This window comes from Mobula hypostoma, chromosome 3 (assembly GCF_963921235.1).
Source record: "Mobula hypostoma chromosome 3, sMobHyp1.1, whole genome shotgun sequence".
NCBI classification, from domain to species: Eukaryota; Metazoa; Chordata; class Chondrichthyes; order Myliobatiformes; family Myliobatidae; genus Mobula; species Mobula hypostoma.
The window spans coordinates 13,711,221-13,726,912 of record NC_086099.1 but is presented as its reverse complement, the minus strand read 5'-3'; the positions used below and the strand labels follow the sequence as shown (position 1 = coordinate 13,726,912).

General features: G+C 43.1%; 1 protein-coding gene across 1 annotated transcript in view; it reads left to right on the top strand.

Annotated features, from left to right (window-relative positions):
* The window catches only part of nars1 (asparaginyl-tRNA synthetase 1), a 34,441-nt gene extending 30,742 nt beyond the window's left edge, over positions 1–3,699 (top strand). Inside the window, exon 15 of the mRNA XM_063042665.1 lies at positions 3,289–3,699. Coding sequence (XP_062898735.1) covers positions 3,289–3,420 — 132 coding nt within the window. The 3' untranslated portion in view covers positions 3,421–3,699. The remainder of the gene's footprint in view (positions 1–3,288) is intronic.
* The last annotated feature ends 11,993 nt before the right edge of the window (positions 3,700–15,692 follow it).

Genomic DNA, 15,692 nt, shown 5'->3' with positions numbered 1-15,692 from the left:
ATTCACTATAGAAAAGGATCTTGGTTATTGTAGTGCTGAATTGCAGCGGACTGAAAAGCTTGAGCATGTAGATATTAAGAAAAAGGATGTGCTGGAGCTTTTGGAAAGCATCAAGTTGGATAAGTTGCTGGGACCAGATGAGATGTGCCCCAGGCTACTGTGGGAGGCGAGGGAGGAGATTGCTGAGCCTCTGGCAATGATCTTTGAATCATCAATGGGGAGGGGAGAGGTTCCAGAGGATTGAAGGATTGCAGATATTGTTCCTTTATTCAAGAAAGGGAGTAGAGATAGCCCAGGAAATTATAGACCAGTGAGTCTTACTTCAGTGGTTGGTAAGTTGATGGAGAAGATCCTGAGAGGCAGGATTTATGAACATTTGGAGAGGTATAATATGATTAGGAATAGTCAGCATGGCTTTGTGAAAGACCGGCCATGCCTTATGAGCCTGATTGAATGTTTTGAGGATGTGACTAAACACATTGATGAAGGAAGAGCAGTAGATGTAGTGTATATGGATTCCAGCAAGGCATTTGATAAGGTACCACATGCAAGGCTTATTGAGAAAGTAAGGAGGTATGGGATCCAAGGGGACATTGCTTTGTGGATCCAGAACTGGCTTGCCCACAGAAGGCAAAGAGTGGTTGTAGACGGGTTATATTCTGCATGGAGGCCGGTGACCAGTGGTGTGCCTCAGGGAACTGTTCTGGGACCCTTACTCTTCGTGATTTTTATAAATGACCTGGATGAGGAAGTGGAGGGATGGGTTAGTAAATTTGCTGATGACACAAAGGTTGGGGTTGTTGTGGATAGTGTGGAGGGCTGTCAGAGGTTACAGCGGGACATTGATAGGATGCAAAACTGGGCTGAGAAGTGGCAGATGGAATTCAACCCAGATAAGTGTGAAGTGGTTCATTTTGGTAGGTCAAATATGGCAGAATATAGTATTAATGGTAAGGCTCTTGGCAGTGTGGAGGATCAGAGGGATCTTGGGGTCCTAGTGCATAGGACGCTCAAGCAGCTGCGCAGGTTGACGCTGTGGTTAAGAAGACATACGGTGTATTGGCCTTCATTAATCATGGAATTCAATTTAGGAGCCGAGAGGTAATGTTGCAGCTATATAGGACCCTGGTCAGACCCCACTTGGAGTACTGTGCCCAGTTCTGGTTGCCTCACTACAGGAAGGATGTGGAAACCATAGAAAGGGTGCAGAGGAGATTTACAAGGATGTTGCCTGGATTGGGGAGCATGCCTTATGAAAACAGGTTGAGTGAACTCGGCCTTTTCTCCTTGGAGCGACAGAGGATGAGAGGTGACCTGATAGAGGTGTATAAGATGATGAGAGGCATCAATTGTGTGGCTAGTCAGAGGCTTTTTCCCAGGGCTGAAATGGTTGCCACAAGAGGGCACAGGTTTAAGGTGCTGCGGAGTAGGTACGGAGGAGATGTCAGGACTAAGTTTTTTACTCAGTGGTGAGTACATGGAATGGGCTGCTGGCAACAGTGGTGGAGGCGGATACGATAGGGTCTTTTAAGAGACTTTTGGATAGGTAAATGCAGCTTAGAAAATAGAGGGCTATGGGGAAGTGTAGTAATTTCTGAGGTTTGACACAACTTTGTGGGCCGAAGGGCCTGTATTTGCTGTAGGTTTTCTATGTTTCTAAACATTGAATGTTGAAGTGCCTAGACAGTGAATGTGGGGAGAATGTTTCCTATGGTGGAGGAGTCCAGGACCACCAGGCACAGCCTCGGAATAGAAGGAGGTCCCTGTAGAACAGAGGTGAGGAGGAATTTCTTTAGCCAGAGAGTGATGAATCTGTGGAATTGATTGCCAGGAGTGGCTGAGGCCAAGTCCTTGAGTATATTTAAAGTAGAGTTTGATAGGTTCTTGATTAGCCAGGGCATCAAAGGTTACAGAGAGAAGGTTTGAGAGGAATAAACCATCCATGATGGAATTGTGGAGCAGACTCCCTAGACCAAATGGACATACTCTGCTGCTATGTTTTATGATCTTATTTGATTAGCTATCAAATATGATCCCTCTTTCACACAGGATGACTTCTAGGATAGCAATTTTAAAATTATTTTAATTTTGTTGCCCATTTTGAGCTATTTTCGGAGTCCTTACAGCTAGTCCTGGTGTAACTACCCACTACCTTGTATTGCTTGGCAAAGAACCAGCAAAAAAACTTGAGAACTACCTGGCCAGAATGAATTAACATTGCATTCTGAAGTGTATTTCTTAACCAGAAGTAATATTGAGAAAGGAATTGCTATTTTAATTTGAATCATGTAAAACATATTGAGTAGTAGAGCACAGAAACAAGCTCTTGAGCCAATGGTGTCTCCTCTGACCAGAATTTGTATCAAATCTAATCCCATCTGTCTGGGTATGGTCTATATCCCTCCATTATCTGCCTAGTCATGTGCTAAATGCCTCTTAAACATTGCTTTCATCTCTACTTCTATCTGTCTTACTGACACCAAACATTGTCTGTTTTAAAGGAAAAAGATATTGGCTCACAAATGTTTTTTAATCTTCCCCCCTCAAGTTAAATCTACACCCTGTAGCATTTGACATTTCCACCCTGGGGAAAAAAATATAAGAATGCTGTACGCCTTCTCTACAACTCCATCTATGTGTGTTGCGGCTTTCAGGGAGTTATGGACTTGCACTCCAAGGTCTCTCTGTACTTCAGTGCTCTTAAAAGTCCTGCCACTTACTTCATACTTTCCTCCTTACATTTGACCTCCCGAAGTACAACACCTCCCACTTACCTGGATTAAACTCCATCTGTCATTTCTCTGCTTACATTTCCAACTGGTATTGATTGTGCTGAATTCTTCGATAACCTTCTTTGCTGTCTACAGCTCCACCAGTTTTTGTGTTGCCTGCAAAATAAGTATCACAAACAAGAGGTCACGGTACTAAACCTTGCAGAACACTACCGGTCGCCATCATCCAATCAGAATAATACCCTTTTACCACTACCCTCTCTATAGCCAAGCCAATACTAAATCCAGTCTGTAAATTCCTTGTACCATAATCTTCTAGGTCAGCCAATCGTGAGGGATTTATCTAAAGCTTCACTAAAATCTATGTATACTACACTCACTGCTCTACACTCATCAATTGTCTTCACCTCCTCAAAAAACTAAGTGTGGCCTACCCAGCACAAAGCCATGCTGACAATCTCTAAGTGTGTTTTTTCCAGATGCGAGTAGCTCCTTGCCATGAGAAGTTTTTTGCCTTTCATTGTAAACTCATTTTTGGCATTTCTTTTCCTTCTAGCGTAAATATGGCACCTGTCCTCACGGTGGATATGGATTGGGGCTGGAAAGGTTCTTAACATGGCTTCTGAACAGACACCATATACGGGATGTATGTTTGTACCCACGCTTCGTTCAACGTTGCAAACCATAACATCTGCTGGTTTGAGCACTGGAAAATAAATTTCATTTTCTTTATCTCCTGCATGAAATCAAGCATTTGGAAATCCTCAGATCTTAGAAACAAATTTTCTATAATGATTTTGTCAGCTAATGCTTCACTCTGGCTATCAGTACTTCAAAAATTCCTTAAACTATTGGAGATCTAGATAATTTGTCATTGCCGAGCCTCCTTGCCACTATGTAACTGTAATTTTCAGACTGGATTTGTTTATATTTCATCCCAACAATAAATTACCTAAGGAATATTCTACTTTGGATTTTATTTTTGTGAATTATCCTGTTCGACTGCAGTCATTGCAATGTTTGTACAGTTAATTACTGAAACCTGATGCTGCGTAACATACATTCAGTAGCCATTTTATTAGGTACCTCCTTACCAAATAAAGTGACTACAGCGTGTACGTTTGTGGTTTTCTGCTGCTGTAGCCCATCCACGTCAAGGTTAGAGATGCTCTTCTGCACACCACTGTTGTTATCAGTTATGAGTTACTGTCGCCTTCCTGTCAGCTTGAACCAGTCTGGCCATTCTCCTCAGACCTTTCTCATTAACAAACCATTTTTTTTGTTTTTGCCCACAGAACTGCTGCTCACTGGACTTCTGTTTTATTTTTTGCACCATTCTCTGTAAACCCCAGAGACTATTGTGCGTGAAAATCCCAGGAGAGCAGCAGTTTTTGAGATACTCAAACCAATGTATCTGGCACCAATGATCATTCCATGGTCAAAGTCAGCTGGATTTCATTTCTCATTCTGATGTTTGGTCTGAACAACAATTGAATCTCGACTATATCTATATGCTTTTATGTATTGACTTGCTGCCACATGATTTGCTGATTAGTTATTTGCATGTACAGGTGTACCTAATAAAGTGGCCACTGAATGTATAAAAGCTATAACATGGATTTGTCTGAAACATTATGAAATTTGCCATCTTCCTTACATTCCATTAGTATAAATTCAACCACAAGTTAAAGAAGCGGGGAGCCACAATAGTGCAGCGGTTATCACAATGCTATTAAAACAGTGCATCAGGGTTCAAACTTGGCGTCTTTTGGAAGGAGTCTCCATGCATCCTCCTCATGTAATGCATTGTTTTTCCCTGGGTGCTCCAGTTTCATCCCACAGTCCAAAGACATACTAAGTTAACTCGTCACCACTTGCAATTTGATATTCATGCAGACATACTCAAAATCTATAGAATAATAACCATAACTGAATCAATAAAAGACCGCCCAACTAAGGAGTCGAACTAGTACAGAAGTTAACAAACTGTGCAAATACAAAAAGAATAAATAATAATAAATAAATATCAAAAACCTGTGATGAAGAGTCATTGACAGTGAGTCCGTAGGTTGTGGGAACATTTCAATGATGGGGCAAGTGAAGTTATCCCCTATAGTTCAAGTGCCAGATGGTTGAGGGGTATTAACTGGTGGTGTGAGTCTTAAGATACCTGTAACTTCTTCCTGATGGCAACAGCAAGAAGAGAGCTGTTACCATCACCTGGGTGGTGGGGGTCCTTGCTGATGGATCCTGCTTTCCCGCAACAGTGTTTCATGAAGATGTGCTGAATGGTTGGGAGGGCTTTACCAATGATGGTCTGGGCTGTATCCACTAGAATTTTCTGTTCAAGGACATTGATGTTTCCATTCCTGGCTGTAGTGCAGCCAGTCAATAAACTCTTCACTACACATCCATAGAAGTTTGTCAAGGTTTAAGATGTCGTGCTGAATCTCTGTAAACTCCTCAGGCAGTAGAGGTGCAGCCGTGCTTTCATAGTAATTGCACTTGTGTGCTGAGCACAGGACAGGTCCTCTGAAATTATAACATCTCAGAATTTAAAGTTGCAAGCCTTCTCCTCCTCTGATGAGGACTGGCTCTTTGGACCTCTGCAGACTTCAGGAGAAGGAAACCAATCAGCTCCTTGATCTCACTGACATTGAATAAGAGGATGCTGTTATTGACACCACTCAGCCAGATTTTCAATCTCTCTCCTATACAGTATGTTGATTCATCACTACCTTTGATTCAGCCTGAAACAGTGGTGTTATCAGCCAACTTGAATATGGCACTGGAGCTGTGCTTAGCCACACAGTCATAGGTGTAAAGCAGGTAGAGCAGGTGGCTCAGCGCACAGCCTGTGCAGATTAAAATTGTGGAGGAGATGTTATTGCTGATCCAAATTGGCTGGGGTCTGCAAGTGAGGAAATCCAGAATCCAATTGCAGAAGAAGAAGATATTGAGCTCAAGGTCTTATTTACTTATTTTTGTTTATTGAGATAGAGTGCAGAATAGGCCCTTCAAGCTACACTGCCCAGCGAACATCAATTTAATCCTAGCCTAATCATGGGACAATTTACAATCACCAATTAACCTACCTACCGGTACGTTTTTGGACTATGGGAGGAAACCCACATAGTCATGGGGAGGATGTACAAAATCCTTACAGGCAGCGGAGGAAATTAAACCCAGGTCACCTGTACTGTGAAGCATTGTGCTAACCACTTTGGTGCCTGTCTTGGAGCTTATTCATTGGCTTTGAGGGGATGATGAATGCAGAGGTGCAGTCAAAGGAACATCCTAATGTATGCATTTTTTGCTGTCCAGTTGTTAAGTATAGAGCCAATGACTTGGCATCTGCTGTGGACCTGTTGCTCCAGTAGGGAAATTGGAGTGGATCTAAAGTTGCTTCTCAAGCAAGAGTTGGTATGTTCCATCACCAAACTCTCATACACTTCACTGCAGACGTAAGTGTTACTGGGCAATAGTCATTGAGGCCATGTTCTTCTTGGTCTCCGGCGTAATTAAAGCCTGCTTGGAGCAGGTGGATACCGCACACTGCCGAAGCAAGAGGTTAAAGATCTCAGTGAACACACCAGCCAGTTGTCAGCACAGGTCTTTAGTACTTAGCCAAGTGCCCCATCTGAGAAAGATGCTTTTTGTGCATTCACTCTCCTGAAAGCTGCCTCAATTCAGCTTCAGAGACTGAAGTCATGGGACCATCGGGGGATGTGGGAGTTTACGATGGTTTCTCCATGCTTTGGTGGTCAAAGTGCACATAGAAGATAGTAAGACAGTAAGCTCATCTGGAAGCAAAGCCCTGCTATCTCCCATGTTGCTTGGTTTGACTGTATAAGAAGTGTTAGTATTTAAGCCCTGCAACAACTGTCAAGGATCTTTCGGAGATTTAAGTTTGGTCCGGAATTGCCACTTTGCCTGAGAGATGGCTTTCCAGACATAAGAATAGTAGAAATATAACAAAAATGAAGAACATTGCAATAAATACCATAGAAACATAGAAAATAGGTGCAGGAGTAGGCCATTCGGCCCTTCGAGCCTGCACCGCCATTTATTATGATCATGGCTGATCATCCAATTCAGAACCCCGCCCCAGCCTTCCCTCCATACCCCCTGACCCCCATAGTCACAAGGGCCATATCTAACTCCCTCTTAAATATAGCCAATGAACTGGCCTCAACTGTTTCCTGTGGCAGAGAATTCCACAGATTCACCACTCTCTGTGTGAAGAAGTTTTTCCTAATCTCGGTCCTAAAAGGCTTCCCCTCTATCCTCAAACTGTGACCCCTCATTCTGGACTTCCCCAACATCGGGAACAATCTTCCTGCATCTAGCCTGTCCAATCCCTTTAGGATCTTATACGTTTCAATCAGATCCCCCCTCAATCTTCTAAATTCCAACGAGTACAAGTCCAGTTCATCCAGTCTTTCTTCATATGAAAGTCCTGCCATCCCAGGAATCAATCTGGTGAACCTTCTTTGTACTCCCTCTATGGCAAGGATGTCTTTCCTCAGATTAGGGGACCAAAACTGCACACAATACTCCAGGTGTGGTCTCACCAAGGCCTTGTACAACTGCAGTAGTACCTCCCTGCTCCTGTACTCGAATCCTCTCGCTATAAATGCCAGCATACCATTCGCCTTTTTCACCGCCTGCTGTACCTGCATGCCCACTTTCAATGACTGGTGTATAATGACACCCAGGTCTCGTTGCACCTCCCCTTTTCCTAATCGGCCACCATTCAGATAATAATCTGTTTTCCTATTTTTGCCACCAAAGTGGATAACTTCACATTTATCCACATTAAATTGCATCTGCCATGAATTTGCCCATTCACCCAACCTATCCAAGTCACCCTGCAGCCTCTTAGCATCCTCCTCACAGCTAACACTGCCACCCAGCTTCGTGTCATCAGCAAACTTGGAGATGCTGCATTTAATTCCCTCATCCAAGTCATTAATATATATTGTAAACAACTGGGGTCCCAGCACTGAGCCTTGCGGTACCCCACTAGTCACCGCCTGCCATTCCGAAAAGGTCCCGTTTATTCCCACTCTTTGCTTCCTGTCTGCTAACCAATTCTCCACCCACACCAATACCTTACCCCCAATACCGTGTGCTTTAAGTTTGCACACTAATCTCCTGTGTGGGACCTTGTCAAAAGCCTTTTGAAAATCCAAATATACCACATCCACTGGTTCTCCCCTATCCACTCTACTAGTTACATCCTCAAAAAATTCTATGAGATTCGTCAGACATGATTTTCCTTTCACAAATCCATGCTGACTTTGTCCGATCATTTCACCGCTTTCCAAATGTGCTGTTATCACATCCTTGATAACTGACTCCAGCAGTTTCCCCACCACTGACGTTAGGCTAACCGGTCTATAATTCCCCGGTTTCTCTCTCCCTCCTTTTTTGAAAAGTGGGGTTACATTAGCCACCCTCCAATCCTCAGGAACTAGTCCAGAATCTAACGAGTTTTGAAAAATTATCACTAATGCATCCACTATTTCTTAGGCTACTTCATTAAGCACTCTAGGATGCAGACCATCTGGCCCTGGGGATTTATCTGCCTTCAATCCCTTCAATTTACCTAACACCACTTCCCTACTAACATGTATTTCGCTCAGTTCCTCCATCTCACTGGACCCTCTGTCCCCTACTATTTCTGGAAGATTATTTATGTCCTCCTTAGTGAAGATAGTAATTAATGACTGGACAACGTCCAGAAAATCAGAAATAGGTTTTAATATCACTGACATATATCAATAAATCTCCAGGTTTGTGGCAGCAGAACAGTGCAATACATAAAAATACAATAAATTACAGTAAGAAATACACATTAAAATAGTGCAAAAAGAGAACAACGATAGTGAGGTTGTTTAATATTCTGGTGTTTGCCAAGCTTGGCAATTAGCTTGTAACACTAGTATTGCTTATGTGCAATTTGTTATAAAACTGAATATAACTTCTGTGGCTTAGGCTACACGTGGAAATAGCTGGTTCCAAACCACTCTATGCCTTAAGATACTGAAAAAAAAATTTACAAATTGCCGCTCTGTATTTTTTATCAAAATAGAAATGTGTGTTCTTTGCTCCAGAAGCATTACTTTGTATTTTGTGCTATTTTGAAATAGATGCCAACTACGAACCCCTAAGAGCCAAAGAAATGTGAGCCAGTAGAATTCAAAAGTCAGCTGAAGGGGAAGCCGATCAGGACCAGAGGCAAGGGAATGTAGGACTATATAAATATGGGCACTCCTAGAGAGAAACGCTAACAAATGCACACTGAGGATGCCACCTTGGCTGGTGATGAAATGCCTGCAAGCTAAGTGCCAAGCTCGGCGAACACCACAACATCAAACCATCAGACCATAAGAGATACGAGCAGAATTAGGCCATTTGGCCCATTGAGTCTGCTTCATTATTTCATCACGGTTGATCCAATTTTCCTCTCAGCCCCAATCTCCGGCCTTCTCACCATATTCCTTCATGCCCTGAACAATCAAGAATCTATTGACCTCTGCCTTAAATATACATAAAAACTTGGCCTCCACAACTGCCCCAGGCAAAGAATACCACAGATTCACCAAACCAACCTCTGGCTAAAAAAATTCCTCCTCATCTCCATTCTAAGAGGACACCCCTCTATTCTGAGGCTGTGTCCTCTGGTCTTACACTCTCTCACCATAGGACACATGCTCACCACATCCACTCTATCAAGGCCTTTCACCATTCGATAGGTTTCAATTAGGTCACCCCTCATTTTTTAGCCAGAGGGTGGAATTCATTACCACAGATACATAGTTATAGAGGCAAAGTCATTGGGTACGTTTAGTGTGGAGTTAGATAGGTTCTTCATTAGTGAGGGTCTCAAAGATTACGGGGAGAAGTCAGGAGAATGGGGTTGATAGAGATAATGAATCAGCCATGATTGTAATGTAGAGCAAACTTGAAAGGCCGAATGGCCCAATTCTGTTCCTATGTCTTATGTAATTTGTGCTGGTGAAAGTTGAATTTATTATCATATGGCATGTAGACGTATGCACAGGTGCAATGAAAAACTGACCTGCAGCAACACCATGACCACATAGCAGCAGATACACATACACAACATTCACAAGAAAAATGAACACCATTTTAGTGTCCGATGGCTTTGTATACCTCAGTGAGTTCCAGCACTTCTACAGAGGGATTCAGTGGTACCGACCAACACCAAACCGAACCTCTCCCCCCTCTCACCTCCCACTCACTTTCTTTGTAACTTTACAAGGTAGAACACATGTAGCACATCACATAAAAACAAAGCCCTATCGTGGTGGTAGAGTTGCTATTCTGAGGTTCAAGAGCTGAATGGCTGAAGGGAAATTGCTGTTCTTGAATCACAAACAAGACAAAATCTGCAGATGCTGGAAATCCGAGAAACACACACAAAATGCTGGAGGAACTCAGCAGGCCAGGCAGCATTTTGTTGTTTTGCTCTTCTTGAACCTGGTGGTGCGGGACTTCAGGCTTCTGTACCTTGGCTTCATGGTAGCTGTGAGAGAAAGGCTTAGCCTGGATGGTGGAGATCTTTATTGATAACTCTTCACTTCTTGATGCGGTGCTGTGTGTAGATACTGTTGGATTAGGCTGTATAATTATTATTTGTCTTGTAGTTTAACTTAATTCTGTTTGTTTGTATTATTATATAATCACATTTATATATGGTTCCTTAATGTTGTTATAGCCGGGGTTGGTAATGGGGACACACTCCCACTACCTATTAAATGTTCCCAATGGCGTGTGCCTCAAATAGCCTCTGACAACCAAGTCCAGCTCTTGGCCTTCACGTGTAGCTTAGCTACTAAGCCCGGCGGAACTGTTTCTGCTGACAGAATGGCCAAAGGCGGGTTACTGGCGCCGTAAAACCAGTCTCTTTGGGCAGATGGGGCTCATCAGCCTGGTTGGCATCTAACCTAGGAAAAGGGAAACTCTGATCTCAACCCTCCACTGGCTTGCGGCTATGTCCACTCACGGGGAAGGCTTTGGGAGTAATCCGCAAGGGAAAAATCCGGAGCTGGAGTCCAATAGGTAGTTCTACATTGTGTTCAATGCTGACTAGCAACTTCTGCAGCACAGATGGTACCAAACTGTATCGGTCTCCGCCGTTCCTTTGGATTCATCAGATGCGTGGAGAGGGGGAGCTTGCTACATGGGCAACAGCTTGCTCTCCATATCATACTGAAGGTTGCGTATCTAGATAGCTAGCACAAAATATCTCCATGTTCAACTATGAGCGAAGAACGTCCTCACTTTCACTCTCATTTATATGTAATTGTTCTCGTGTGCATTTTTCTGTTTGCCTTTGTATTTACTCTGGCAACTACTTGGTTTCAGTTGCGGAATCACATTATAAACAAGAGAAAATCTGTAGGTGCTGGAAATCCAAGCAACACAAACAAAGTGTTGGAGGAACTCAGCAGGTCAGGCAGCATCTATGGAAAAAAGTACAGTCAGCATTTCGAGCTGAATACAAATTACAACGGGAGATAGAAAATACATGCCTAAAGGGCAATGTTACAAAAGTCATCGGGGATCTCAATATGCATGTATATTGAGAAAATCAGGTTGGTGCTGAATTCCAGGAGGGGGATTTTCTAGAATGCCTGTGAGATGGCTGTTTAGGGCAGCTCACAGTTGAGCCCATAAGGGGATTGGTTATTCTGGATTGGGTGTGGTGCAATAAACCTGAACTGATAAGAGAGCTAACAAGAGAAGTTAAAACTGACATAAAAGCCAAAAAGAGGGCATATAAAAGAGCAAAAATTAGTGGGAAATTAGATGATCAGGAAGCTTTTAGAAACCAACAGAAGGCAACTAAAAAGTAATTAAGAAGGTGAAGTGTGATGGGGTCCTGAATTACCCCTATAAACTGTGCTCATTTACCCCTATGAACTGTGCTTTTGAAAAGGAAGAGAGAGAGAGAGTTATTTAACACCGACATGTTGTTTTAAAAGAGAGAGGGAGATGAAGACTGCTCACAGGTTGTTTATACTTTCTTCAAGGACATTGCCTGCTTGCATTTCTTACACAGAGAGAGGAAGGAGGAGTTATTTGAATGACAGCTGGTATCCAGTACGGGGAGATAAATAGGAGGTCAAATGATATAGACCTCAGACACATGTTTTGGACACGGAATGAGCTTTGTTGTGCCCGCAGAAAAAGTGGGATCTTTTTGGAGGATCGATCAGGCAGATCGATCAGTGGCTCTTGCAGTGACCGGTGGGAAGTTGTCCATGTGACCAACCTTTGCCTAGGTTAATAGCTCCACCACAGAAAACCGTCCCCTTTGTTGTGGTCACTGTCGGTGACTTTTAATGGATTTCGGAGGACAACGAGAAGATCAACGGCACCAGCTCACCTGAAGACTCAAATTGCTCCCTCTCTCTCTCTCTATCATTACTCAACTCAATACCCCCACGAACTGAACTGAACTGAACTTTACTCATCATCGTAAGACTGTATCTTTTTACCCCTAGACTTGAAGAACTTGGTTTTTCACATATATTTCCACACTTACTGATTTACTGACTTATATATATAATCATTGCTTTTCTTTCTTTCTTTTTAAATCTTTTTATTGAGTAAGTATACAAAAAAGGTAAGCCATATAAACATTAATACAATGTTAAAGTATAATAAAATTCCAAAAGATAACAATACCAAAAAGAAAATACTACAAACAATGTAATTTAAGCATAAGAAACCAAGATAACATAATAGTATACTAGATTTTATATATATCAATGGAAAAAAAGAAAAAAAAAACCCCAAAAAAAACCCACCGTGCAACTAACTAAAAGCAAAGCAAAGCAATGGGCTAACTTGAAACCAAACAGAGTTAAACTTAAAATCACGTCCTCAATCATTGCTAACCTGTTTGATTTATCTACATTTATATTACTGTATTGCATAGTTACTAATAAATATTATTAGTTAATAGCAGTACTGAACTCCAAAGTGTTTTCTATTTCTGCTGGTTCTTTATTCACGTTACGGGGTAGGTGACAAAAGATAGAATATGAAAGTAAGCTAGCCAATAATATTAAATGGGATACCAAAAGCTTCTTCAGATACATGAAGTGTAAAAGAGATGTGAGAGTGGATTTCAAACCACCGGAAAACAATGCTGGAGAGTTAGTAATGGGGGGCAAGGAATTGGCAGATGAACTGAATAAGTATTTTGCATGTCTTCACTGTGGAAGCCTGGTGGAACGTTGAACATAGACACCTACAGCACTTTACAGGCTCCTTGGCCCACAATGTTGTGCCGACCACGTAACCTACTCTAGAAGCTGCCTTGAATTTCCCTACCGCATAGCCCTCTATTTTTCTAAGCTTCATGTACCTATCTAACAGTCTCTTAAAAGACCCTATTGTATCCACCTCCACCACCGCCGCCGGCAGTACATTCCATTCACCCCCTCCCTCCCCCACTCTCTATGTGAAAATCTTACCCTCTGGAGCCACAGTTGAGAGCAGAGTATCTGGTGGGGACCAAAGGTGAGTGAGCTACCTGGGAATGGACATGACAAACCCCTCCACCAGAGATGCTACCCCTCCCTCTACACCCCTTGCTCCCTATTGATATTGATTTGTAATGGTTACATGCCCCAAAATACAGAGAAAAACTGGTCTTATATACTATTTATACAGATCAAATAATTATACAGTGCATTGAACTAGAATTAGACAAAAACAATAACTCTTCTTGATTGGCTGAATTTCTTTTATGCCTGACTCGATGCATGAATTAAGTGCTGGCAAGAAAGGTCCCCATCCCCCCAAGGAGCAGGCACTCTGTCTGGACGCAGCTGAGGTGAGGAAGTCCCTGTTCAGGGTCAACCTACTAAAAGCTGCTGGGCCTTATAACATGCCTGGTTGGGTGCTGAGAGGCTGTGCAGTCCAATTAACAGAGGTTGTAACAGTTATCTTCAACTTCTCTCTGGAACGGTCCACTGTACCTACAGGCTTCAAGGCAGCCACCATCATCCCAGTGCCAAAGAGGGCGAGACTAACCTACCTTGATGACTACCGTCCAGTGGCTCTGCCCTCGATAATAATGGAGTGCTTTGAGCACCTGGTTATGGATCATATTAAATCTTATCTTCATGCTCCATTGGACCCTCTCCAGTTCAGTTATCACTCAAATCAGTCCACTAATGATGCCATAGCCCCTACACTTCACTTTATCCTGTCCCACCTGGAAAATGGTGCCTCATATGCCAGGATGCTGTTTATCAATTTCAGTGCAGCATTTAATATGATCATCTCTCAGAAGCTGGTAGATAATCTTTCCTGATTGGGTCTTAACCTCTCTCTGGAACTGGATCCTGGACTTCTTGATAGAAAGGACATATCAGTCTGTGTTAAGAGCAACGTCTCTAGTTCCATCATACAGAGCACCGGCACCCTCCGGGGCTACGTGCTCAGCCCCACCGCTTTCACGCTGCTGAAGCATGACTGCACTGCTCAATCCACGTCTGCTGACGACACAACAGTGGTATCAACAACAATGAGGAGATGGTGTACAGAGAGGAGGGAAAGTGGCTGGTAGAATGGTGCAACCACAACAACGTGAATCTCAATGTGTACAGGACTAAAGAGGTTATTGTGGACTCCAGAAAGATGCAGGTTGACCATCCCTCACTGTACATAAATGACTCCTCTGTGGGGAAATTTAGGAGTACCAAGTTTCTAGGAGTGCACATAAAGGATGATCTCACCTGGTCCCTCAACACCACCAGCACAGCAACAACTCCACATCCTGAGGAGAGCAAGAATTTCCCCCCCACCCCAACACCCCATTCTTATCAATTTTTACAGGAACATCATTAAGAGTGTTCTGACCAGCTGCATCATCATCCAGTATGGGAATTGCAAGGCCACAAGTCCCTACAAAGGATCGCAAGGGCTGCTGAGAGGATCATCTGGAGCTCTCATCCACCATCAGAAATATTTATCAGGAGTGCTGCACACGCAGGGCCTTTAGCATTGTCTCCCATCCATCCAACAATCTCTTTGACCCCTACCATCAGGCAGGAGGTACTGTAGCATTAGGAAAGGACTATTAGGATGGGAAACAGCTTCTTCCCCCAAGCCCTGGGACTACTGAAACCCCTGCCACCACCCGGGTCTCATCAAGTATGAAGCGCAGTAGTGTTACCCCACAGAAATGTTGCCAGATGGGGCACTGCTTGACAGACGGAAGTGGTGCACTCTCAACAGAGCGAGAGCGGGAGTTTGTAGGACGGGAGTAAATATGGTGAAGTGGGGTTTAAAGACCAGCCAATCCTGTGAGTGTGGCGAAAGGGTGCAGAACATTGAACACGTTCTGCGCAACTGCCCACTCTGACCGGATTTAGCTGACACTGACCTGCTCAACATCAACCAAACAACACTTGAGTGGCTGGCTGTCTGGTGTGACAGGCTATGAAGTGGGGGTTTTCTGCCGTTTTGTGGATGTCTGCGAATAGTAAGTATTTCACGTTCTATGCTGTATACATTCTGTGATACTAAATTGAGCTATTGAACCAGTGAAGAATATTTAGGATAAACAGAGCACAGCAAAGGTTAACCTGGTCAAATCCTGGAATGGTGGGTTTACTGTATGTGAGATTAACTATATTAGGTCCCGAGAGCTTAGATAGAAAACTGAGAGACGATTTAATTGAAGTGTACACAATTCTTACAGGACTTGACTTTTTGCTGGGGCGTTTAAAATCGTGGGTCACAATCTCAAAGTAGAAATATCAGAAACCGGAACAGGGGCAGGACATTTGGCCCCATGAGCCGGCTCCACCATTCAAAGAGATCACAGTTAGTTTTCTCTCTCACACACCACTTTCTTTTTGCCTTCCCATATCTAACGAAAGAGCTGCCAGGGAAGAGGTGGGCGTG